The sequence below is a fragment of the Gambusia affinis genome, linkage group LG01 (genome assembly GCF_019740435.1).
Source record: "Gambusia affinis linkage group LG01, SWU_Gaff_1.0, whole genome shotgun sequence".
Lineage (NCBI taxonomy): Eukaryota > Metazoa > Chordata > Actinopteri > Cyprinodontiformes > Poeciliidae > Gambusia > Gambusia affinis.
Genome location: NC_057868.1, coordinates 30,465,564 through 30,491,612, shown reverse-complemented (window position 1 = coordinate 30,491,612; position 26,049 = coordinate 30,465,564). Strand labels below are relative to the sequence as shown.

General features: G+C 38.0%; 3 protein-coding genes across 8 annotated transcripts; 2 read left to right on the top strand and 1 right to left on the bottom strand.

The window, feature by feature from the left end:
* Window positions 1–13: 13 nt before the first annotated feature.
* LOC122829507 (NACHT, LRR and PYD domains-containing protein 9A-like) lies at window positions 14–4,615 on the top strand. The gene is given in 10 exon segments (XM_044114145.1): window positions 14–42; window positions 1,218–1,599; window positions 1,601–1,701; window positions 2,117–2,178; window positions 2,181–2,256; window positions 2,862–2,921; window positions 3,035–3,208; window positions 3,591–3,764; window positions 3,870–3,983; window positions 4,537–4,615. Coding segments are annotated over 10 exon segments (1,251 nt in total).
* LOC122828957 (ceramide synthase 5-like) lies at window positions 4,564–14,696 on the bottom strand. The gene is made up of 10 exons (XM_044113067.1): window positions 14,518–14,696; window positions 12,386–12,488; window positions 12,065–12,195; window positions 10,631–10,688; window positions 9,757–9,807; window positions 9,522–9,614; window positions 6,510–6,638; window positions 6,292–6,398; window positions 6,050–6,206; window positions 4,564–5,116 (listed from the first exon to the last, which is right to left on the bottom strand). Exons 1-10 carry the CDS (start codon window positions 14,694–14,696, stop codon window positions 4,976–4,978), a joined length of 1,149 nt encoding a protein of 382 aa, XP_043969002.1. The 3' UTR covers window positions 4,564–4,975.
* slmapb (sarcolemma associated protein b) lies at window positions 14,598–26,049 on the top strand. Of its 6 annotated transcripts, none has more exons than XM_044113030.1 (10): window positions 14,598–14,712; window positions 17,298–17,360; window positions 20,129–20,257; window positions 20,351–20,425; window positions 20,525–20,827; window positions 21,899–22,169; window positions 22,317–22,488; window positions 23,999–24,133; window positions 24,943–25,030; window positions 25,437–25,490. In XM_044113030.1, exons 2-9 carry the CDS (start codon window positions 17,309–17,311, stop codon window positions 25,024–25,026), a joined length of 1,221 nt encoding a protein of 406 aa, XP_043968965.1. In that variant the 5' UTR covers window positions 14,598–14,712; window positions 17,298–17,308; the 3' UTR covers window positions 25,027–25,030; window positions 25,437–25,490. The 6 variants fall into 6 exon arrangements, with proteins under 6 accessions (XP_043968965.1, XP_043968990.1, XP_043968946.1 ...); XM_044113011.1 differs by lacking the exon at window positions 14,598–14,712 and adding an exon at window positions 16,949–17,054; XM_044113021.1 differs by lacking the exon at window positions 14,598–14,712 and adding an exon at window positions 16,958–17,054 and having other exon boundaries at window positions 17,301–17,360.

The window sequence follows — 26,049 nt, the reverse complement described above, 5'->3', positions numbered from 1 at the left end:
AAGTTCATTAAAGATGCTTCTGGTGACCAGTACAAGCAAAATGTGAGGCGTGTGCAGTGCAGATGTATTGCAGCTCAATTACACAGTGTTCAGCCAGTTACAATCTTCTGTTATGAAGTATCATTTTCGCAGACAAATAACAGGGGGGCGATGTCAAGTGTCCACTCTTTAATTGGAATCCGCCCTCAACATGCAAATTTATCCAGAAGCATCGGAACATTCAGACAAAAATGTTTCACTAATTCTCATCCACTTTCCCACAACTCCAGCACTGCCGAGATTTCACCAGAAAAAAACGTGTAACAATATGCACACATTTTATTTTGATTTATTTTAATCTATGAGTAGGAATTGTGTAAACAAAAGTCCTTTAATTACATCAGCTAAGCTGCCCTATTAGTTCAAATGTGAGATAATTTTGTTCATTTTCTGTAAGTAAAAAAAAAAAAGGTCTTTGAGGAATAAAACTTTATTAAAAGAGTAATAAACTTTTAAAATCCATTCTAAAAAAGATGGTATGATGAAACAGCTAGGATGTCCTGTTTCTCACTAACATCTGCCTCAAAAGGCCAGCATAACTACAGGCAACATTTTGGCACTGGTGTTGTCACTAAACACGTTAAAGCTGGATACGAAACTTAAAATCAATAAATAAATAATTTACACGGTGGTAAAACTTGGACGTTTCCATGACAACAGCAGCTGAGATATTATTGTTCATAAGCAACAGCAGCCTCAGGGCTAAGAAGTCCTGCTTACTAGCAAGTTTACGTTTTGCATTTCTGTTGAGTTGACTCAAAACTTTTGGGTTTATGCAGACTGACACGTGAAACTTTTCCCATACTTACTCATATAAATGTAAATTATCGTACAGTCACAAGCAAAATCTTTCTGATGCGGTGCCAGATGACAAAGCACAGAGAGCAAAAAAACAATTGCAGAGTAAGAATGAAATGGAATTAAAGTAAAGTGTGCAACTGTGCAAAAGCCCGCATATGATTTAATATTTCTTTATTTTATCTTTCTAAAAACAACATGTCCTTCTTTGAACCTCCCACAACAGCTCTTTCTAATTGTCAAAGAGCCTTTAAATATGGATATAACAACTGTAGTTTTTAACACTTGTTCATTTTTATTTGAACAATTTAATAAAATTTCCACACAGAATGAAGTACTAATATTTTCTACATCCATTTCTTTAAAACATGCTTTTAAAGAGAGCTCTCCTTCCACACCAAACTGATGCAGGAGTTTGTCTTGGCTGTGGCTTTCTTTTTGGACCCGTCGACACACGAAGATGCGGAGAAGATGCTGGATAATCACAAAGGTTGTTCAAAGTTTCTAGATTTCTTTATGTCAGGCCTCTCTGAGCCGGTCCAGTACAGATTGCTGGAAGACTTATAGGAAATGTTCAGCTCTGATCAGATTAAAGGTTTTAAAAGCAGATCAGAGAAAACACTGAAGAAGCACGACAAATCTAAACACTACTGATGTTTCCATTTGCTGCATCAAGCCCAGAACGAGAGTTTGATAAAGGAAATCCTCAACCGTCCTGCACACCCGGGCATCTTTCATGAAAACCTGAGCCTCCAGGACGGTCCATGCAGCTCTGAATTACATAATCACAAGTCTGGCTATTGTTGTATCCAGAACAACAATATTAAGAGAAATGACGGAGGTCTTGGCTCCATCTGTGAGTCTGTCACAAAGTGCTCTTAAAAATGATAAACATTTATCATTCTGAGCATATATATATATATATATATATATATATATATATATATATGTCTATATATATATATAAAATCATGCTAAATGATTTTATATATCATTTAGCATATATAAATATATATATATATATATATATATATATATATATATATGTATATATATATATATATATATATACATATATATATATATATATATATATATATATATATATATATATATATATATCATATATATGTCTCATATATATGTCTCATATATATGTCTCATATATATATATATATATATATATATATATATATATATATATATATATATATATATATATATATATATATATATATATATATATATATATTATGAAATGCAATGCTGTCTCTTCCAGCTCGTCATGCTGCTCCAATCATAAAGACTCCATCCTTCTGCTGGGTTCAGCTGTCAGCCTGGGGAGCTTTCTCATTCCGATCTCAGAGATGAAAAGTTGCAAATTCTCTGTGCGGGATTAAGAGAGGCCAAGCTACATGGACTAAAGTAAGGCAAAACCCTTTCTAAATGCCTTTTTTTTTTTTTTTTTGCTGACAATGCAATTCTCTGATCAAATATTCTCTTCATATTAACATAAATTAGATAATCAAACAATTTGATTATCTAATGGTTTAACAATCAAACAATTAAGACAATCAATTGTTTGATTTAAACTCCATGTCAAGTTGCCAAAACACTCTTTAATGGTCTTTAAATTTTACAACATTCTGAGCATTTAAGAAAACAAACAAAAAAAGTACAATAATCAACCTGTTTGACTGACTGAAGGGGGGGGGGTTCTTCTTCACTTGGGTGATGCAGCAGGACAATGTTCCTGCTTTTTGCTCTGAATCGTGTAAAAAGTACAAAGGGAAGATTTTTCAGCGGCCTAGTCAAAATTTAAGCAGTAATTTGATTAAAATTGCTTTGACATGACTCTAAACCTGCAGTTCATGAAACCCTCCAGTGTGACTGGACAATTGTTTTTCTTAAAAAATATAATATTAATAATAAAATTTAAAAGAAAAACAGCCAGGTTGCTTTCAATATCCTTTTTCTCTTTAATAACTGATATCATCATTTTAAAAACTGATTATTTTACCCAGTGGAGTTGAAGCTTTCTGCAAAGTCCTCCGACAGCCTCTTTGTAAACTGCGGAGCCTCGGGTAAGAATCTGCTTTAAGGTCATAAAGTCACAATCCAATCGGCTCTGTTTAATTTTGGTAACCTGGAGTAATTTGATTTTCTAAAAGCTATACGTTTTTAATCTGTTTTGTAGATTGCTTGACAACGGTTTGACAGGTGCATGCTGCTCCAGGTTGAAGGAGGTCTTCATGTCTGAACACTGCTCTCCGTCAGAGCTTGACCTGTCATTGAATAATTTGAGACAGCAGGGGGCGCTGCTGCTTTGCCATGACCTCAAATCACCCAGTTGCCCCATAGAAATCCTGAAGTAAGCTAATCTGTTAATTATTTATTTTAACTCAGTCTTTAGTTGGTGTTTTTTGTTGTTGGCTTTTTTTTTTTTAAAGGTACAGATATACTCTTCCTGGTACCTTATCCGTTTTCTTTGTTATACAAGACACTGGTGTTTGGGAAGTTACTATAAAACATTTCCACAAGTAAACTTTGAAGAAAATAATTATCAATTTAACTGCTTTGCCATTTAGGAAAAACAAGTAATTTTGGCAAGCTAACCCAACCTAAAACAGAAAACTTTTGTCTCATTTCATGTCAAACCGTGAGGAACATGAAATATGTATTTTTTTTAAAAAGGATAAGATTTGTAAATATTCACTAAACAGCCCTGTATTGTTCTCTAACTGTTTCTGCAGCTTGACATGATGCGAGTTAACCACAGCAGTCTTCGAGGAACTGAGCTCAGTTCTTAAAAATGGAATATGCCAAATCAAAACTCTACTTTTAGCCATCAACAACGTGGAAGACCATGGCGTTAAATATCTCTGAGATGCTCTTGCACATCCAAACCGATTGTTGGAGGAACTGAGGTGAGTTAATCAGGCGAAAACAAAATGTTCTTGATTTTTTTTTTTTTTTTCAAAACCAATTTACAGTGCACTGCTCTGAATCTACTTGCTTTCCATGCAACATAGCGTGGAAATGACCAAATAGACGGATGCCTGTGTTGAAGACCTGTGTGCTGCTCTCAGAGCCAGTCATACCCTGAAACTCCTGGAGCTGAGAAACAACTCTCTCACTAACACTGCTGTCCCTGTGATTGTCCAAGTCATGAAGGAAAAACAAAACATGAAGGAGTTAAAGTACGTTGGGCACACTTGAATCATGAACTTTAGGCAAACTCAATATTTTTAAAGTGTTTGCATGTTATCAAAATCTAACTTCATTTATTCTCTCCTCTTTCAGCCTGAAGTATAATGAGTTCAGTGAAGATGCCCTTGAAGTGTTGGATACTTGTCACAATATTAGATACTGAGATAATTTCAAGTTCCACCCAAAAACCTCAAGTGATGCTCAGACACAAATACCATCCATTTACAACACTGAGAAAGTATTCGCCCCCTTACAGAGTTTTTTTTGTTGTTCTTTTTACTTTTTTGTCCTGTAGACCCAAGATTATGTGGTTAAGTAAGCAGGACCAGTTAAAGTGTATTCTAAAAGTAAAAAACGTTTACTTAGGCAATGTGTTGGTTTTGTTTTATGCAAACTACTTCAGCATACGATCCATTTGAGTGTCACCTTTTAAATGAAGAACATTTAATAATGGGGGCTGTAAGTGTTAACTTGAGGCTGATGAAACAACCATTCATTAAAGGAAAGATCCAACACTACAATCACTGCATTTATTGCACTTTTATCAAGAAAACTTTGGGATGTTTGACAATTTAAATCAAAAAGCACAGAAGCATATGTCTCTATAATACAACAAATACTTTGGAAGCAGTGATTTGTTTCACAGCAGTTATTGTCAATAAGAAAATTTATTTACAACCATAAAGCATTGTAAGCAGCTCCCCGGTTGCTGCATTTCTCATATATTTCTTGAGTACTTGAGAGAAAAACAGTAGACGTAAACATTTCAAGTGTCCAAGGCTGTGCACTAACCTTGGAGTTTAACCTCTTGGCACTCTTTGTAGGAAAGATAATTCAAAGTTTATTGTAATAAGGTGCAGAGTTGAGTCTCACCTGTATAACTGAACGAAAATATGATTGGAATAAAGAATCGGTCCCCTCTCTGCTCTCAGTGGTCATGGGTTTCTCCATTAAGGGCAACGGTGTTGCTGCTGTCCCTCAGTTTGGAGGTTTGACAGTTTTTACTGCCATTGGAGGAAATGTCCTCGTCTGTGCTGCTCTCTATGTCACTGCGATCGTCTTTCGACACCTGGAGATAACAGAAACAAGACCCATTGTTTAAACAAGCATGAGAGGTTTAAATCCATGCTACAATTTTGCTAAAGTCTTCATGCCCTCACATTTTTCACATTCAAGCAACAAATTTATGCGCTTGATGTCAAATAATAGACATAATTTTTTTCTGAAAAATGGTGTGGGGTGTATACTTAATCAGGCACAAGCAGTCTTACTTGTATTTAGTCACAAGTCATGTTGGAGGCAAAGCAAACACAGATATTAAGGTGCTCTGGTCACATGAGACCAAACTTGATTATTTTTTTTTTTGTCTTATGTAAAGTACTATGTGTGACGACCCTCTGAATTACAACATAATGTATTTTCTCACCACATAGTGGTATGCAATGTAACAATGCTATCTTCAGTTATAAAAATACTATATATATATATGAAACATAACTTTAAAGAAATTTTACTTCACATTTTGATGTCTTGAAAATGGGCCTCCGTCACTTTAAGAAGCTCTTGCTCATCATCGCAACAATTAAAACGATTTCTCAAACATGTATTAAACAATTAAAGCATCATTAATTATGTTTTTTATGAGGAACGATTTTAACATGATAGAAAGCTCAAACGTTAATTTTTCACCCTCTTTAACAAGGTGATGGCAGCATTGTGCTGTGGGGATACAGTTCAAAACTAGAGTGGATGAGAAAAGATGCAACTAAAATAGGACAATCCTGGAAGAAAACCTGTTGAAGACATGAGACTGACTAGAAAGAGAACTTCTCCCAGTCAACAAACTTAAACATACAACCAGAAATTGAGCAAAACCATAAATCATATTTATTTTGCTCACAATTCTTACTTTGTGTTAACCTGACACATTAAAATGCACAACAAAAAAAGCAGAAATGCTTTTTGAATTTACTCCAGCTGCTGCGTGAGGATGAAGACAAACCTTTCCCTTGAAGATAGCTTTGACAGCAATGCGAGCGATGAGGTAGAACCAGATGATGTGGAGAATCTGCAGGACCAGCAGTAACCCGTTTATCAGCCACCAGGCCTGATATGGCCCAATAATCTGCCAGCTCTCAAACAGCACGCTGTATACAATCCTACAAACAAAAACCAGCCAAATAATGCATTTAATTAAAGAAAAAAAAGCCTTTTTTATTTTAAAGTGTATTGATAAACTCTCACCAGAAAGGAAAAATGACGAGTCGAGTGAGAAAAAAGCTTATGCTGAACACCACAAACAAGCTGTCGCATAGCCTCTGGTACTTGGCATAGTTGGCCAACTTGGCTGCCTTTTGAGAAACAAGATGAACAAGTCGCAGTTCTAAGAAATGATGAATCAAACTCCTCCATTTTGAGTCAGCAGCTAAACTCATATTTCAGCTGATGTTGCATTCATTTACCTCGAGGAAGATGTCCGAAGCATCGTGCACGCACATGACCAAAGTGCCAGCTCTTAGCATGTTGTTGGCATAGGAGATGGTGATGAGGAATATGGTGGCCAGGTGGTGGACAAGCATGATCATGAAATCCTGCCATTGTCACAATGAGACGGGACAAACGAGGGCACAGTGATAAATCAGTAAATCAGTGGGTATTTTGATGAAAGGCTGGATTAATCTGTATTAATGCTTATAAAACTAAGACTACTAAATCCTAAGGAAAATAAACCTGTTGGGCTATAGAACTTTTTAAATACATAAAAGTCAAATGAAATTTGATGTTGTGGTTTGCTGGTATTGATGATCGCCAGTACCTGTCCTACTATTAAACTTTATGACAGTGTGTTACGAAGAGGGTGTTGGGACGCTTGTGCAGTTTTCATATTTTAACTATTGTCCCATAAAGCTATAGATCTGTCTTCAGAGGAGATTTTTTGTAAAACACGTTTGACTTGTTCTCTCTGATGCTGCAGTCACTTCTGAGGGTTGTGCAAGGAGTTGCACTCAATAGAAATTATTTACCATCTTGTTTTAACTGTTCAAAAGATTATCCTCCATCAGAAAAAAAGTCTCTCTCTAGCTATGTACTATTTTTTATTTTTTGAAGAGGGAATTATGTTTGTGCTCATCTTATTCTTGGAGTTATCTACATTTTTCAAGTAAAAAAAAAAAAGAACGTCAGAGACTTGCAGAAACCTGAAGAGAGACTGGTCAGAGATATTCCAATACAGATCGTTTAATGCACAGAATTAAGTCTACAGCATATTTAACAATGAATCATTTCATCTTCAAATAACCCCTGCAGGTGCTCATGTCTAAATAAGGTATTCCACAACTGCATAAATTATGCTAATAACCAGGGTTTAATGTTGCAGAATGTGGGCCTCTAGGTTAGAGTTAGATTCGCTGCCCTATTAACACCATTTTCTTTTACACAAATAACCAAATAAACTTGTTAGATGTATGTAATCAGGTTTTTTAGACCCCATCTACATAAAAGTTTTTTCTGAAATGTTCTTTTTTAAAAAGACTTCCTAGCAAAAGGAAGTCTCCAGCTCAATCTCTAGTAAGATCTTCACGCTCTAAAATATCCAGATTATGTCTGTGCCAGATGTTTTTGAGGTGATGCAACAGTTGCTGATTAACACCAAAAGGAAGCAGGAAGCATAATTAAATCTGAAGTCGTTACATTTGACTTGCTTTCAGTTGGCTTTTCAAATAGTTGTATTTTGGTTATGTACAACCCGTCTAATATGCATGTGAGAATATGTGCATAAATGAATGAATGACTGGTTGCACTATAGAAGCGCAGGCCATTTATCATGTAGTAATTTAATTTACTTGGGTCCTTGCTAAAGTTCAACTCAACCAATAAACCTTTGCAAGAAGGCACAAGGTTGTTTGAGTGATACAAGCGAGGAGAGAGAGAGAAAAAAAAGCTTTTTCGGACCCATTATCACAAACATAAACATGAGTAGCATGCACAGGGGCTTTAACTCCAACGCTGTACTTTGCCTGATAAGATTAAGAATGATCTTTTTAGTTACACTTCAGCAGGATTTGGCATAAAATAAAGGGTGGATATGTGGAAAATCCCCTCATGCTGAATAAATATAGTGGAGGTTCTGTAATGCTGTGGGACTGTTTGTCTTCTAAAGGGTATGGCATCCAGAACTCTTTAACAAAACCTAAAGTGGGTCTTCACTTGGATTTTCAACAAGATAGTGATCCAAAAATACAGGAACTGTTTCCCAGACATACAATCTCCACCGATTTACCGGCCAGCCAATTAATTGGCACAGAATCTCTTAATTTTGGGAGATTTGTGATTATGTAACTTTTATAAAGAATGTTTTTACACATTTGTTGAACTTGTCACCATGTCATAACAGCATGTTATGAGGCAGCTTATCTGTGAAAAGATCAATCTCTTCCTCTTCCCTCCGCATTCTGAAGAAATGTGCTGCTCCCGATCAAGAACAAACAAACAAAATAAAAATAACAAGGAAGAAGGCCTCAATGCTGTCAATCAACCTTGTATACTCGCTCCTAAATTTGTTAATGGCAGAGGATCAACTTACAATTACAGGAAGACCTTTCTATCCACCATCATGCTAACTAGTCTGAGCATTCACAACAAGCTTTACTTGCAGCAGAACTTCAGGGACAAAGGGTTGGATGGGGGGAATGAGCAGCACCACAAGAGCTTGTGATTAACAGTGCTAAGACCCACCTCCTGGCTCTGATTGGTTGTTTCTAGTTAGCTCTAGGAGCACAGGCAGAATGCAGAGGAGTTTGATTTTCTGTTTCATGCCATACTGTCACGACATCACAGTTTCAACAGATATGTAAAAATATATATATACTTTTTTTTAAATAAAAATTACCTGCTGCAAAATTATGGAACAACAGAAGTGATGTTTTTATAGCAATATAATGAAGTCAACAAAAGGAGGAGCCACTACAACATCTTTCAGAAAAAAGTAAATATAAATGCCAGGGTTCTCAAGAATTTTAAACGAGACATAGAAAAACCAATCAAAATACCTAAAGTGGTTAACTGACTTTTTAATAATATCTGTAGGTAACTTTTGTTTAGTAAGAGATAAAAGAGGCACATTTTCTTGGAATTTGTGAGCAAGAAGGACACAGTTTTAGCTGTAAATGCTGATTAAAGCCAGATAAATTCATTGCCTGACAAAATATTTCATAAGTGATGATTTGAATATATATGGAAGAATCTAATTTACCATTATATTTTGCACATTGCAATATTTTTTTTTTTACTTCTACAGCAATCAAGATCAATGATTTTATGCTGGTAGCATTTGATACTTTGACACATATACAAACAATATAAAAAGTAAAAAGCATAGTACACAAAGCAAATTAAAACATGGCATCCAGGAACAAACACCTTTAGTCACAATATAAGTGATGAGGGGAGCACAATAGTGTTGGTTGTTGACTCACCTTACGTTTAACGTCTGTGAACTGGGACACCATCAGAGACCAATAGAAAGCCAGCTCAGCAACATAGTAATTGTATTGTTCAGGACTTAGAGGCTTTGAGAGAGAAAGAAGCAAACACACCTTTGATAAATACACAGCCATACTAACGTACAAGCAACATGGAGGTGGACCAATTAGAGTAACACTGTGCAAAAAGTGACGCTTATGCAATTAACAGTAAAATAAAACTGCTGACCTGAAAAGGGTAGTTGTACCAACACTGTTTGGTATCCCACATCCAAGGTGACTAGCAGAGGAAGTAAATAGGAGCAAGGTTAAATGACAAGAAAAACAAATCCAGATTATAAAAATCTCCTCAAAAAATTTAATTAGGACAAAGCATAACCAAATGTTTTTTTCCCCAACCAAAAGTAAACAAAGTATAGCATATTCCCAGATTCTTCCTATAGTAAATATTTTCACTTTTGTGATGGTACTTCCTCATAGCATGTAAGATAAAAAGTTCAATTTTGTCCTTGGCTAGTGTACCTTTTTTCCACATGTTTACTGTGCTTACAACAAGCACTTACTTACTCCGACAGAACCGAAAAATTTTATCTCTCCACCTGGGCTTTTTTCTGAGTGCTGGTTTGGTGGCATCCAACAACTACCTTTTTTTGTTCACACAGCTGTGGTTAATGCAGTAATGTCCTTTTATCAATATTCCTTGAGTTCTGCTCTTAGGCTTCTGGCCCATGAAGTATGAAGGGCCAGAACCAACTTTGTTTTTGGCCCTTAAAGTATAACAGATTTCTTGGTTCTTGTGTAATATTTACCGAGCTCAATAATTGTTCTGTTCACAGATTCTTCCACCCGAATTGTGGAAATCTGGAGGTTCTTCAGACTTATGATGGGTGTGTTAGCTGTGTCTTATAATGTTCACCTTGCCAAGATTTTGTTACAATTAAAATTGTTTAATTTTGGGGTCTCCATACACAAATATATTTATAAACACTTTGTGTATAATCCAAATAAAATACACTGACATTTGTGTTTGTGACATGACAAAATGTGAAAAGGTTCAAACTGTATGAATACTTTTGCAACACGATTGGCGCAGCTCAACTTACCACCCACAAATGGCCAATGGCGTAGATAAAAATCACAAGGTAAAAGGTGAATCTCCACCTGCAGAGACAAACATGGAAAAAATGCTGTAAGAAAATATGTAAAACGTCCTACCTTTAGCAGGCGACTATTAGACATTTCTAAAATGGCATTATTACACTGTAATAAGATTTTCCAGCACATTGCTACTAAAATATCTCCAATTCTGCCAACTGTTAAAGAATTTGAAATATTTGAGTTTGAACCCATCATGTCAGCCTCAGAGAAAAAACTCAAAAGTGAAAAAATAACATTATGAAAAGTTTTGATTCTTCCACCAGGGGCTCCAGGTGCCAGCACCATTATTTATGGTGATCTATAATGAAATTTGAGAAGACAGTATTAATAGACAGCCTGTTTCATATTGTTGGAAATGTGGACTTCCCCTATTTCTACTAAGAGAACTAAGACTAACACTCCAAACAGATCTGGCGTGAAACAAAACAAGAACACTTCCTGCCCACTCTAAGCATGTCATTGGATCATTTCTCTCTCAAAAGCCGCAAGCGCCTCTAATGAAGGATAGGGTGATGGAGTCTCTGTTAGAGCAGGGCAATTTGAATCAAAATAATGCTGGCATCTGACAGAAACCTGAAAATAAGTCATAATTATTGAGTCTTTCGGCTGGGCAGTGATTCAAAAATTTAACTTGTGTCATATAAACACAGAAATGTTGAAGAGCATAAGAGGGAACCAGAATCTCTGCAAGACTTGCACAAGAAAGATTAGGCAAGGAGCCCAATGTATGCTAGAACCGTGTGAAATGTTTTAGCAGAAGACAAAGTGCTGCCTGTTAAGTATTAGGGGGTTGTACAAAGCAACAACCCTCTGCTACTTAACATCATAAAATGTATTCAGTTTAAAAAGTGGATTTTCTTCTCGTTTTTTGACAAAGTTCAGCATTTATATGTCATATGCACTGTAGAAAAACAAGTTTTCTTGTACAACAAAAAACTTACTTTGCTGCTACTTTTTTAGCATGCCAGTCTGATAAGCAGAACTGGGCCGACAATTGTTTATTTCCATCTTGCTGCAGTTTGTGTTTCAGAAGAGAAGGAGGAGGGTGTTTGGGTCTTGTGGCATTTGCTAGGTCATGTGACGGTGAGTGATACAGGGTTTAACTGAAGCAGACAAGCAACGTCTCTGGTGTGGTCAATTTTGGCTGTGTCAAAATTGTAGGGAAATTTTACGGCAGCACATTTAAAAAAAATTTAATATTGCATAAAAGTGCAATTAATCTTCCCAGTCATCTCAGAAAGAGAAATCGCCATTTTTCTTAAGAGATTCGTTACACAAAGAGTAAAATATTGTGTGACGATTCTATTTATACTAAAGGTTTCCGAGACAATGCTTTATATTTCTGAGCCGTCAACTCTGCGCTCCTTCTTGAGACTTACATGCTCTCACAGAACTTCTTCTGTGTGCTGGGTTTGTCCTGGTTCCGGCGAATACGAAACCATCTCAGTACTTTCCGCTCCTCCCAGTCCAGCTGCTTGGAGAGTCCCTCCAGTTGTCTCATGTCTGGACTCTAAGGAGTACAGTATTAATGGGACTTTAACTCCAAAGTACTGTATCTGCTTGTAAAACCACAGTGGTATTTCAAACGACAATAGGTGTTTACTGAGCATATCATTAGGCCTGTGGTGGTGTGTACCACTGCAATAACACTGTGCTGCAGAGTTTACAGAGGCTACAGAACAAACACAACCCTTACGTACCGTGTTGGACTGATAGAGCCTCTCCAGGACAGCGTTGGGCTGAACTCGCCGGGGCGCTCCCGCCTGAATCTGAAGTATGCGGGCACAGGGTCTGGCCACCAGCCTGTGTACACACAGACAGAGGGGCAAAAACCAGAGGGTGGACACACACACACACACACAAGTTTGGTATTAAAGAGAGATTCAACTAGAGAGAGACATTTGATGCCATGGTAATTTACATTACAGTTTGCCCATAATGACACGTTAGAAAGGAATGACTGCATTTGTCAACGACAGAAAGCAGAACAAAGGCTATAAAAAGGGAGACACAGGGATGTGCTAAAAATCCTGGAGAAAGTAGCACCTAGTAGTCTGAGCAGAGTGCATCAGTCTGTCATGTGAGAATAGGAAACTAGTATGGGAGGGACGAGTCCAACCAAAATGCTAACGTGTCACAGGATCATCTGGTTGAGCTGGCCATTGCTCTGGATAAAACTCTGAGACATTATGGCATGTCAGGATGGCAATGACCTGCTATTCCGGAATAGCAGGCTACTTTCAAAAGAGGTGATTGAATGAGACTTTTACAGCTGTACTACATGATTTTTAATTGACTATTAAATGCTGGATTTGTCAAGGAATGACGCAAATTATAACTAATTGCTATTTGTGCCAAATGGTATTCTGGCTCCAGTTTTGTGATCTTACACAAATGTTGTTTTAAATTTGTTCATCCAGCCAGAGCTAGCCTGAGGCCAGCTCTGTCATCAAATCATACAGCTGATTTGCAACATTCCTGGATGTTCCAATAAAACTTGAATTTACTCAGAACAGGTTTACAAATACGCCTCTGGGAAGGAACTAAACCGGCTGTCAACTGCTTCTTGTACTGCATACTACAAAAACAGAAAAACGGATCCTGTGATGGCTAACCATGAAAAAAATGGAACATATCTTGTGGAAAAATCAAGCCCTGCCATTTTGCTTTGAAGTGTTTCGCTTTTGATGCATGCATGGTTTGAATAGAGTTTTGAGATCAAAGCTTAGGTGTTCAGTGTTCTGCCATATCAGGACAGAATGTTACTTGAGACTTATGTGTGTTACTTTTTGTTCAGAATTTAGCATCAGACATAGCGATTATATTAGACTACATAAATTTAAGTAATATTAAAATTTGATAGTTGCTGTAATAATTACACGGCATCTGTGAAAATGTACAGCACATATGAAAGGTATGAACACTGTGATGGTCCAGCTGTAGATTTCATTCATAAGAAATGAAACGCATCCATAAGAAATCCAAGGCAACATTGGGGATCAAATGTTGTACACTACAGAGTTACGTTTATGTACAAAGGTGATGTAAACTCACCCAGCACAATTTTTTATGCCATTGAAATCCAGTATTAGTATTCAATAGTATTGATACACAATCAAAATTCCACTCAGGTCAATCCAGTTGCCAAAAATAGATTCAAATTCAAAATCCATACCATACAAGCCAGTTGATTGTAATTACAATACAGTATGAAGTGAGGTAAAGTTGGCAAAAAGTCTAGAATTTTCATGTTTCTCTCAAAGCTAATCATTTCTCAATAAGTTGTGGCCGTTTTGCTAGAGCTACTTCTAATCAAAATATTAATATTTCCTGAATCTACAAAGTTCTTAACAACTGCAATGTCTTATCTGGATGTGGGTCCCAAAATAAATTGTATTTAAAACTTCTTACAACCTTTGGTCGTCTGTTTACGGCAGAGAAAGATCTCAGCAACATCTGAGCCCAATGAATTTTTTTTTTTTGTTTCATCATCTCACAGGAATGCTAATGTCGAAAAAGATGTTTACTAATTCCTCAGTTGTTCAACTGAGTTTTTCCTCAGAAACAACTTGAGTAACTCTTCTGAAATGGAGAAGAAAACATGCCCACGAAGAACTTTTTCACTGTTCAGAAAGAATGACTCATGTGTTCACGTTCCTGAAAGCAGCAACTTTTTGCGGCTTCAGTTTCCATTTTGTTTTATTTTAGTCCGCATGAATCACAGTTTCTAAGCAAGCACTACAGTATCCGCGGGGCTGTAGCATAGTAGCGGAGGAAGAAAAAGTGTAACAGAAAAAAAAACTAAAGCTGTAAAACAAACAGAGGAGCTCACCTTTCAAAAAGCAGCCTAAACAGCAAAACCCCGACAGCCAGAGGAAAGGCATGGCAAAGCATATGCTGCAGTCTAGGGTACTCCACTCCAGCTGGCGGGCGCTCCAGGTCTGTCCACGACACATTTTCGGGAAGCCAGAATCTCTCACTCCAAATCCAGGCTGAGATAAAGGAAGTCATCGGGGAGCAGAAAACGGTAACGCCGAAAGTAAACCAAGCTATCGGTGAAGTTTTGTATCCTGAGCGCAGCGCTAAGCTTAAGCATCACTCCTGTAGCTAAACTCTTAATGAGGAAACTGAACGCTGAACTTCTCTACTAGCTTGACAGGCTACACCCACCACTGTTTACATGTGGAGGTGATCCCAGGCTGAGAGAAGCAGCGGTCAAACCAGCTTTAATTACAACCCCAGGCTACTTATCTCAGGCTAAATGATCTGCTACAGCCAATTAACATTAGCAGTATCGTTTTGAGCTGCATGGCGGTAAGCAACCACACTATGTAGCACTTATAACAACACTCATTAATTATTAAAAAGTATTTTTCAGCTTGTTACTGAAGTTAAGGTAGCACAATCAGACTCTTCTTTTTGTTGGTTAATTCATTTATGTTACCGTTTCCAAAACTGACTGAAAAGTATGAAATAATAAGACAGATATGAAATAATACAAAAATATGACAAATTAATTTGTAAAAACAACTTAATTTGAAAAAAAGCCGCATTATGAGGAAAACGTAAAATCTGTGTACTTACGGATTTCTTATGTGATTTCGTATGTGTTTTTATTTAAAATTGTGGTTAAGAAAAGAGTTATATGAAAAATTATATGAATGATCTGGCACTCAGCAGGTTCAAAAACTGCTTAAAGGGCCTGTATTATGTGCCTGGGTTATACACTATGTAACCCCGGCACATAGTGTGATTTTATTGCACAATAAGGTTTTTATTGCACAGTAATGTTACTTTCAGTTGTTATAAAAATGACACTTTGACACTTTGAAATTGGCCTCTCTCTCTTTCCAAAAGATTAAAAAGATTAAATGAAATAATGAGCAGGGTCATTTTAAAACACTGCTTACACCAGTTAGTTTAGTAATTTCTTGATGCTTACGTGTTTAAATTAAAAATTTTTGCTAACAAAAAGTAAAGCTAAAGGTCCAAAATAATAATTAAATGATCTGGACATTAGCAAGTTTGCAAACTATTTTGAATCTGGCGGCCTACTTATGATTTTCTTTTTAAAGATGTAAACCATTTTAATTAAATACCTTCATTATAGCTAATGAAGGCTGCAGAATTGCTCAAATAAAAGGGAGCAAACAATGAAAACAGAGAATAATCCATTGATTAATAGATTTGACTCAACCAAACGATGGTACAGGGTTTAAGATCAGATTAACTAAAATCAGATCTTGTAATGTAGGATGACCTAGCTTTTGAAATTTGTTGTGGTATTTGTAGACCTACATTCAAAATGTTAAGTGTGGGGGGAAAAAAACTTTGAGAATTGCTTTAAACACTTTATCCCCTCTGTCAGAAATGGTGGTTGCAGTATCAAGTTGTCCAGACAGATGGAGCTAAATATTCAGAAGTCCTGGAAGAAAACCAAAGACTTTCACTTACCACAAACTGGACAACAACCCAGTTACCATGGAATATAAGCATATTTATGTAAGGAATGGCCAAGTCAAAATCCAAACCTATATACAATTAATAATCTGTGGCAAGACAACTGATGCTTACAGAAGCACTAGGTTTGCAAAGAGTAGTATATGTAACAGCAACAAAAGGAATTTCTCCACGGGCAGGTGAGGCACCTGGGTTTTTGCATTAATCTATCAGAAAAAAATCTCCCAAAAAAACAAAAGTTTGTGACTGTAATGTGGCAAAATGTAAACAAGTTTAAATTTTATAAATACTTTTGCAAAGCACTGTTCGGTACTTTCTAGTCCAGCTCTGCACAGATCATATATGGATCTTGCACAAACACTGAAGTACTGTAGCTATTCTGTTGGTACACAGCATAAAACAACAGAGGAGGAGGATGCTGCACATTCATGACACACAGTCCTGCAGTAGCAGTCACTACTCCGTGTCATCCTGTAGGTTTATACTTCAGTACCGACCAGCTTTAGAGCTGGTCTGGAGCCTGAACAAAACCTCTCTGTGTCAGTGTGCAGCTGCAGCTTCCGAGATGTCCTATACAGATCTGTGACCCAGGAGCATTGGACTTACATATAAAGGGGGGAAATCCTGTGTTTCAGGATTAACATTTTACTTGAACAGAAGCACAGGAGGACGATACCACTTGGTGTATTTATTTTAATCCTCTTCGTTCTAATTCCTTGTTAGTTTGAGTCCAGTTACAGCAGGGGGGTTTGGTTTAACGTTTGTCGTCACATCAGAGTCAACCCCTTTTTCTGCTTGGACTGCTCCAGTTCACGTCTGAAAAAATCTGTTAGTTGCTGAAGAGTTCTTCATGTCAGGGACTGCTGTAGCCTCGGCACACAGAGCACTGTAGCTCCTGGATCACCCAAGGTAATATTATTCAAAGCGCTTTACTTTTCACCTTTTAATCTGTATGTATTATGTCCTCTGGTCATTCAGGGACATTTTAAGCTGTTGTTTCTTTAAAAAACAACCACCGTCGTCATAGATGAGCATGCACTTTTTTTGCCTTCTTTTTCAAAGAAATCTCCAGCATTAACAGGAGGAGTTATTTGTTTGTCAACATTACTGCTTGATTTGAATTTATATTCTCATTTTTATTCCTGTTTTTAGCAGATAAGCAAATGGATCAGAAAGAGCTGAGTGATCCACTCAACAGCGTTTCATTGATTAAAGGTAATTCCGCTCTGCTATTATTTATTTCAACAAGCATGGGCATACATAATTAAGCTGAATGAGTAGGCAGTATCTTTCTCATGCCACAGCGCACCTTGCTAAAAATAACACTAATATAGCATGAGTAAGATCAGAGTTTAGAGCTATGAGTTGGATTTAGAGCGTATGGCGGAAAATGGCCTTATTTTACATCACGACTTCTTATTCCAACATATTAGAAAATGAATCTACTCTGCACACAAGAGCCTGCAGATAAGGCAATGATGGGCCAACACAAGACATCTTGAAACAAATAAGGAGATTCATGTCAGAATGTCCAAGCATATCAGTTTTGCATGATGGATGAATTTGTAACACTACACAGCACATTATAGAGAGCGGGAGAGAGAGCACAAGGCAAACAGTGTCCTCCGTGTCACTTCAGAGAGACACCTTCAGACAGAACATTTTGGAGCTGTAATTGAATATCACTGCTGGCAGGTTGATCAGCACTTTACAAGAGAATAATGTGGACATTCAGAGCACCTCTGATTCAGTTTGCTACATCAGCCTCTCAGAAGGCAACAGACGTCAGGAAAACAAGGGCCGCGATGGTTCTGGCCTTCAGCAGTTGGGCTAAAAAAAGACTTTCTCCTTCACTTTGTTTTCTGTCGTCACTCGAGGCAGTGTGATGCTCGCCATTCCCCCAAGCTCCTGAAGTCAAACGGGTATTTTTACTTGCAGACTAATCTATGTCTGCTTTGTCAGGTGTCATTCTGTGACAAGAAATGACATAAGTGCTAATGTTTCTAAAGATAACATGTTGCACTCTCGTGTGTAACATCCTCCTTGTGTCTTTCAAATGAAGCGAACACAAACGGTGGACTTACAGGACAGGGAACCCACTCACATTCTGCTTCTCGCTCATACATATGCAAACATGCCCTATCCTCCTTTGTCTGGCACGCAGCTGGGTGGTCATGTGCTTTCGTCAAAGGATGTCACCAGCTCCTAGCCATTGTTTCACACTTGTCCAGTTTAGGGACATCGATGAACAACTGTAACTTCTCATGGCACTTCAAGTCCTTCCATCCATTTATGGTGCACAAGCTCGACCTGCCGTTGCTCTTTGTTTTGGGCCCCAACCAAACGCTCGGCGCTGGATTAGGTCATCTCTTTTCTTAGCTGTGGCAGATTAGGGGAATTTGCAAAGCTGAAATATTTGTGGAGTTTGTTTCCACCCCTCCCAGGAGACACAACAGACCCTTGACAACGTTGGCAGGTCCATTTCCTTTGTGCATTGTTTGTAGGTTGCTTCTAATAATAAACAATGTCAATGTGCCAGAGAGTGGTATGATGCTGGGGTGATGGACAGTTTGGTTTAAAAGCTTGGACAGAAAATGCAGATCGCTACAGTTGTCCCTATTTCTGGATGAGTAATTAGTTTATGTAACAGACCTCTTTCAGTATCTTGGGAAATCATCTAGCAGCCCTGGTTAACTATTTGGGCCTGCAGCTGAATTAACGTAGTCAGGTCTTCTGCTCTTGTATTTTTATGGAAACTCATTTCTCATCATGAAATTGTATCTAAATTCTATCGGACTTAAACATTATATTAAGCTTTTAAAGATTGATTTGAACTGTTCACTGCAACAAAAAAATGACTAAGATCCACAAGGTTTGACATTATACATACAAACTCATTGTTATTGGTTTAAATCTGCCATAGCAGAGTGGACCCTGAAACCACAGGATATTTGTTACCATGAATAACTTCTTTCATAATTCGGGTTAGGTTTTTGACCATAATTCTAGGTAAAGTTGGTGGAGTTCATTTAAATTAATTTGCCTCTGGCAAAGACATTTTTGTAAGAGTGGTTTGTCCACGGTGTTGAGGTTAGAAGCATTGAAGATTCTTTCCCTGGGAACGACCACTAGTCCAAGTACTCACTGCCTGAACCAAACTGTCTCCCTGAGCTTATAGCGTTCAGCAACAAGTCAGCAACCACAAGTTTCTTACAGTTTCAGCCAGTTTTTATCAACATAGACTTAGAGGGTTGTGACCAAGGAATAAGTTCATTGTCCAAAGTTGACGACTTCAAGTCTGACTGAAATCGCTACAGCCAATGTTTTATGTTCACCACGTAATAAAAGCACTGAAGCTGGTAGGATGAAGAAAGTGGAATTTGGGTGACCTGGCCACCCTACTGTGCCAGTTCTGTGCCAAGAAAACACATAGTCCAGATGCAAAATTAAAGCATAATAAACATAATTTATTATGGTTGACTTGATTTGGGTAGTCAAGTTTAATTCTACTGCACATTTCAGCAAAAAGGCAATTCAAAGTGCTGTACACCATAAAAACGTAATACAGTAACCAATTGCAAAACGAACTACAAATATTACACTTTGTCAAATCCCATCATCAAAATTTTCAAGTACATGTGCTTTAAATATATTGATAAATTTTCCAGTTATTATGAATCAAAAGCATGGTGGATTTTTATCCTTGATTTAAAGGAACTCAATGTTTTGGCTGTTTTGTAGTTTTGTTCCAGATTATTGGAGCCCAGAAACTGAAGACACTGAAGACACAGTAATCAATGTGATTAAAGATAAATGCATTGATGAGCTTCTCCAGATCTTGCTGGGACATTAGTCCTTTAATCTAAGAAAGCACAAAACTGATCAGCTTCAAATTTAACATGACATTTATGCTGATAAGAGTTTGTAAATCTCAATAAGCAGACACCATTATTGAGATTTTCTAAAAATTTTTTCATTATTAGATGATCTGACCAAGTCCAACATGGGTTCTTCTGGTGAATCCGAGAAAATGATTCAGCGCTTGAATGATGAACTTCGAGAGGCCCGGGAGATAGCCAACACAGAGAAGCAGAAATGCATCGAGCTACAAGGTAATATGCTGCATACATTTCAGCCGTTTAGATTCTCGGTGCTTTCATGCTTACACATACAGCAAGCTCCAAATATGCATTTGTATTTTAAAGGTGTTCTGGAAGAAGAGAGGAAAGGGCATAAACAACAAGCTGAGCAATCTTCCAAACAAATTAAACATCTCCAAGGTAATTTTTTTAAATTTATAGACAAGAAATTCTTTCTTTCTTTAAGGAGTCTTTAAAAGGTATCTCTTCTTATCTAAACACTGACCTGGGTTTGGACAGGCCAGCTGCAACAGCTCCAAGATGAGGTGGATGTTCTAAGAGAGCAGATAAATGTCTCCTCCGGGTCACGTGACGAGCTGCAAAAAGCACAAGATGAGATGAGGTCACTGAAACGGGCCCTGGAGGCGGCTTCTGCAGAGCGGGACCGCGATGTCACTGCCGTCCAGTCTAACCTGGCAACTGCTTCCAAGGACCTGGACAAGTGGCGTCAGACTGCCAGCAAATACGAGCGGGAGGTTGAGGAGCTGCGACATGATCTGGAGCAACAAAGCAAGCAGTGGCAGAAAACAGCTGAAATACAAGGTAGAAAGGGCGCAAATATACAATTCAAAACCAAATCAACCATTGTATTGTGCACTTACAATGATGCACCTTTCTGATCAAGTGGTTTGAAATTTGAGTTCTGTTGCGTTAAGAATAAATTTGTATACTTGAGATGGTCTCCAAACAGCCCAAACTTGGATTATATGTCTGTTTTAATGAATTAGAATATCACCAAAAACTTCATTTATTTCAGCAATTAAATTCAATTTGTAAAACGTTTCGACATATACAGATTATTAACCCACAGAGGGACATAATTTAAGAATGCCAGTCTGTCGCAGGGCAACACAGAGACATACAGAACAAACAAACATTCACACACACACTCACACCTAGGGAGAATTTAGAGAGACCAATTAACTTGACAGTCATGTTTTTGGACTGTGGGAGGAAGCCGGAGAACCCAGAGAGAGCCCACCATGCACAGGGAGAACATGCAAACTCCATGCAGAAAGACCCCGGGCCGGGAATCGAACCCAGGACCTTCTTGTAAAAAATACATAATAGTAAAAATATTCAACTTTTTAAAAATATTCTATTTTTTTTAGCTTTACTTCATGGTTTCCTGTAGAAAACTTGCTAAACCCCTGTGCTCAGGCGGTTTTGAGTTAAAAAATGTAAGTTAAAGGCAATAATTAAAAAAAAAATAAAATAAAATAAATAAACAATGCTTAGCCTGGTGCCCTGCGACAGACTGGCAACCTGTCCAGGGTGAATCCCGCCTCTCGCCCGGAACATTAGCTGGGGATAGGCACCAGCAACCCTCCCGACCCCATTAGGGACAAAGGGTGTATAGAAAATGGATGGATGGCTGGATGCTTAGCCTGGTGGGGGCACAAGTAAAGCCTGGTTGTCTGCCAGGCTTATAATGCACTGTGGGAAACTCTGTACTTGTATTTGTGATGTGTATGAGTTTCACATTTTAAATTGAGTTGCTGAAAGAAATGAACTTCTTGATTAATTTCCCCAACTTATTGAAACCATGCTTTAGAATATGTGCATGACAGCAAAACCATCTGCTCCGAGACATGAACCCCTTTCTCGTTGCAGCCAATGAGCTGCAGTCTATGCAGTTGGAGTGTAACGGTCTGCAGAAAGAGTGCTCCGTCCTGCGATCCGACAAACAGGACATGGTGAATAAGCATCAGAAAGAAAAGAACAGTCTGCAAAGTGAGTGTGCCTCTCTGAGGGCAGAGAAGGAGGAGATCTTTAAGGCTCACCAGAAAGAAAAGGCCAGTGTGCAAAGTCAATGTGCAGCACTGCGCAGTGAAAAAGAGGCGTTGCTGCAGAAACAGCAGCAACTGGAGCAGGACCTTGTCAGGTCAGTACACTGATCTACATAAGGTGTAGCTTTTACCCTCTCATATGTGACCTATTTACTATACTAAACTACATAATAAACTAAGCACTGTTTTGTCTGTTTTTCTCCAAATTTTGTTGCCTTTTTTTTTTGTTCGGTTTTTGGTAGTTTGCGTGGCCAGAATACTGACCTGAATAGCAAACTCAAAGTCCTGGAGGAATCTCAGCAGGAGTTGGAGAAGAACCTGGTGGCCGTACAACTTCAGCACCAGCAGGATAAATCCAAGCTGCAAACCCAGCTGGACGAGGCAGAAAGCCGCAGCAAGGCTCTGCAGAAAGAGGTACATTCATGTCGGTGTTTCTACGTCAGAGTTAACATTTGAATCATATGATGTACTGATCTCAGGATAAAGAAAATCTAATAATATCTGGAACTTTGGTCATTATAGTTTTGTGACATTTGCACTGTGCAGCACTGCAGCTGCATGTGATGTGCTGCTGACCACACTGCTTTACAGCCACAATGTTGACAGGGTCTTTAACTATTCATGACATTTCCTTCGTTCCTCCCTCTCAACACGCAGGAGAGGTTTACTTATTAATGCAAGTGAACTGTCAGCATCAAAGTCACCCAAGATTACATTTCGGTCTTTTTGCACAGGAGCAATAATTACACTTAGAAGAAATATTTTAAAAATCTAAGTAATAATTTGTATGAAAAACAGAAGAATCAAGGGTAAAATAAATGCAGTTGATTCAATTTAAACATGATCAAGTCGATTAATTCTTTGTTTGCCTCGCGAAAAGCAGCAAAAACACAACAACCACTAAGTCTACCTACAATCTTTAACTATAATTGCAAGTTATTTGAAACAACCTAGCGGTTGTTTTACATTGACACCAGAACACTAAACCCCCGATTCAATACATCCTGGAAACACTGTTGATGCAGTTACATCTGCAATCTTTTCTTCCACCAAGTTTGATGTGGCTTTCTTTCAACAACCCTTTCTTCCCATCATTATTCCAAAAAAGACATATTTGGACAGGAGGGTACAAGATGAATGAGGGGATCCATGAAATGTTCAAAACTTAGGTTTATAACCTGTCTATCACCAGGCTTTAAACTTTCCAACAGCTGAGCATTCTGATGGTTGGATTTATGCAGAGATTGAATTACACACTAACAGACTAACCTGACAAATTGAGGGGAGTTCTAACGGCAATTAGTTACACTCAATTATGAGAGTAAAGAGGCTGAATACAAATGCTTCCATAAGCTGTGTATTCTTTTGCTTCCACTTCAGAATTATGCGTTGCTTTAAGTGAGTGGATCACCCCGTCCTTGTAAATGGTGTTGAAGTTTTTGGTTGTAACGTGTTAAATGTGGAAACGTTTAGGGATTTTGCGAGTTTTAACCGTTCCTCCTAAACCCCTAAAACATGTAAATGTAAAAATCGGTTTAGAAATCTTGCAGATTGCCTTCTTGTGGGATCCCTGCTGTATACCGCCAGTCAGAATCAGCTAGCAGGGTCGGGATCATTCACTTTTGTAGCAAACAGACAGGAGTGGCATTGTAGCCCAGAAGAAAACCCAGATGAAGTCATCGCTAACCTCCACTCTTTCAGTCTCTGAATGAAAAAAGGAAACGGAGGGCCTCCTTTTGCATCGGATACTCTCAGCTTGCACTGAATAGCTGAACATAAAGTAGATTCAGCAGTAGGTATAATTGTAAGAAGTGGACAAAACTTGTGAAGAGGATAGATTAATTCCATCAACAGATACCCAGAAGAAAAGAAAATATTTTTCTTATTTTATTTTATTTTTTTGTCCTTTACTCGTTTTGTGCAGTATGAGGAGGCTCAAATGGAGCTGTCTGACCTAAAGGAAAGATACGAGAAGACCGAGCAGGAGAAACAGACACTGACAGACCAACTGGAGGAATTCAAAGCTGGCATGAAGGATTTACAGGAGAAAGGATCAAATGTGAGTACCGACCCCTGTCAATGTCATACTCTCTATATGCAACTGACAATACATTAATGTAATAGACGCGTTTAAATAACAATCCATAACTGAGTTTAGAAATGATTTAACACATCTTTTGTGAAGTTGGTTTTCTGTAGACGAGCTCTGCTTTAACTTTGGTGCAACATTATATTGACCGTGTCCAATTTAGTTTAATTTTCAGACATAAAATGTGAATCATTTTTATGATTCACAAATTGTGTTTTATCATTTCAGCAGTTATGCTCCCTTCCACTCACACAAGGATTTTTTTTTGGAGGGGTAATTTATACATTTAGGTTTAATAACCTGCTGAGTTTCTGAAAAGTTTGAAAATGTTTGGGATTTAGGGAGATATCCTGAGCCTGGAGACAACTAATACCAGTACATTCTGAATTAAATCCTGATGTGATGCTATATATTGCCACCTAAAAGAGCATCTTAAGAATGTTTAAGTTTGGATAAATGTTCACATTAAGGAAGACTCCTTTGCAGTGTTAAGGACAGCCAGCATTGGGCTAAAAACAAATAAACAGCAAATAGGGAAAAACTGACCCAAATACCAATCAGTCTTTAGAAGACAGACCCTGGATTGTGCTATCAGCTGTTTACTTATATGTCTGTGTGAGGATTGCTGAACACTGGCAGCTTCTTATGAAGTGAAACAACTGTGAAAACCACCAGTTAAAGACAGGGTGATTGAGTGACACATTTTCAAAGAAAGCTAAACACCCACAGACGTCTGTCCCTTTGCAGTTGATTACTATAATATCCCTTCCCTTCTGTAGACGCCACTATTGCTGCCTGTTCAAGCCATAGTCATCGGCCTTATCCTGGCTTTGCTGTTTTGGTGCTTCAGCGCAATGTGGTAGCAAGGTACAAATTACTCCTGCCGAGCCTGCCTACATCTGTCATCTTCATCAGTGTAATTTCAATCATTGCATGAATTAATTGGGTTTTTCCTGCTTTCCCAGAACGCCCTCCTCGGGGGGGAAAACTGTCGTCTAAGAAATCTTAACCTCTAATTATGCAGCTTTCAACATCTGACATCTGTTTGTTCTGTCTGAATGGCTAACGCTTAACAACTGTTTCTCCCAGTTGGCTTTGATGACGCAAATTTTGTATCCTAAAGAGCTTGTCCTTAATTTGCTACTTCCATCAGCTGTGTTTCGTCTTGATCTCAGTCGCAAACTCCCTCTGTGTGAACGTCGGTGATCCTCTGATGGGGGGTGTCATTTGTTCATGTTCAGTTTATTTTTTTCTGTGTTGCTGCTCCCTGCAGAAGTCGTGGATGATCTGGGGCCCAGTGGTTGCTGTGGCTCTCACAGCTGTGACGGCCGCGGTGCTCTTCAGGACCTGAGGGCAAACTATCCAAACAAACACACATAGAGGTTTATCCTTATTTGATTTGTTCAAAACTTGTCCCCTTTACATATCTGTTCCAGTAATCAGGTGGGCTCATATTTAACAGTTTTTCTTGCTAAGATGCTCTATTTTAGATGGCAGAGATGTTTCTAAAAGAATGTGCGTTTTTATGTGTGTAATGATGGGAATTTATTTGGACTGTGTCAAGTTCACCATTTTGACTCATAGGATTATCTGTTAATGAATGTAAAACTTAAACCATGCTCATCTAATTCTACTTAGGTAACTTTAATTATATTTAAGGTCAATCACTTTGAGTTTCTCTACTCAGCAAATTTTTTGTTATTGTTAGAATAATAAAGTTGTCACGATAACATCCCCTAATGGAGTGCACACTGAAGGAAACTGATAGAACAGTATGTTGGTTGATGGTGTTGGATGTGCTTGCAGAACCAGAGGCAGTGTTAAGACAAACCGTATTTGGTTACATTTTTTGTTTCAGAGGTCATCATTAAACACAACTGCAGCAA

What these genes read in the sequence shown, in the direction of transcription:
- slmapb (XM_044113030.1), top strand. Translation starts at nt 17,309, where the DNA reads ATGGATCAGAAAGAGCTGAGTGATCCACTCAACAGCGTTTCATTGATT. An exon ending in GAAATGCATCGAGCTACAAG is followed by an intron (nt 20,258 to 20,350) that starts GTAATATGCTGC and finishes TGTATTTTAAAG; the next exon opens with GTGTTCTGGAAGAAGAGAGG. An exon ending in GAAAACAGCTGAAATACAAG is followed by an intron (nt 20,828 to 21,898) that starts GTAGAAAGGGCG and finishes TTCTCGTTGCAG; the next exon opens with CCAATGAGCTGCAGTCTATG.
- LOC122828957 (XM_044113067.1), bottom strand. Translation starts at nt 14,696, where the DNA reads ATGACTTCCTTTATCTCAGCCTGGATTTGGAGTGAGAGATTCTGGCTT. An exon ending in TTTAGGCTGCTTTTTGAAAG is followed by an intron (nt 12,489 to 14,517) that starts GTGAGCTCCTCT and finishes GTGTGTACACAG; the next exon opens with GCTGGTGGCCAGACCCTGTG. An exon ending in AAGCTATCTTCAAGGGAAAG is followed by an intron (nt 5,117 to 6,049) that starts GTTTGTCTTCAT and finishes TGTTATCTCCAG; the next exon opens with GTGTCGAAAGACGATCGCAG.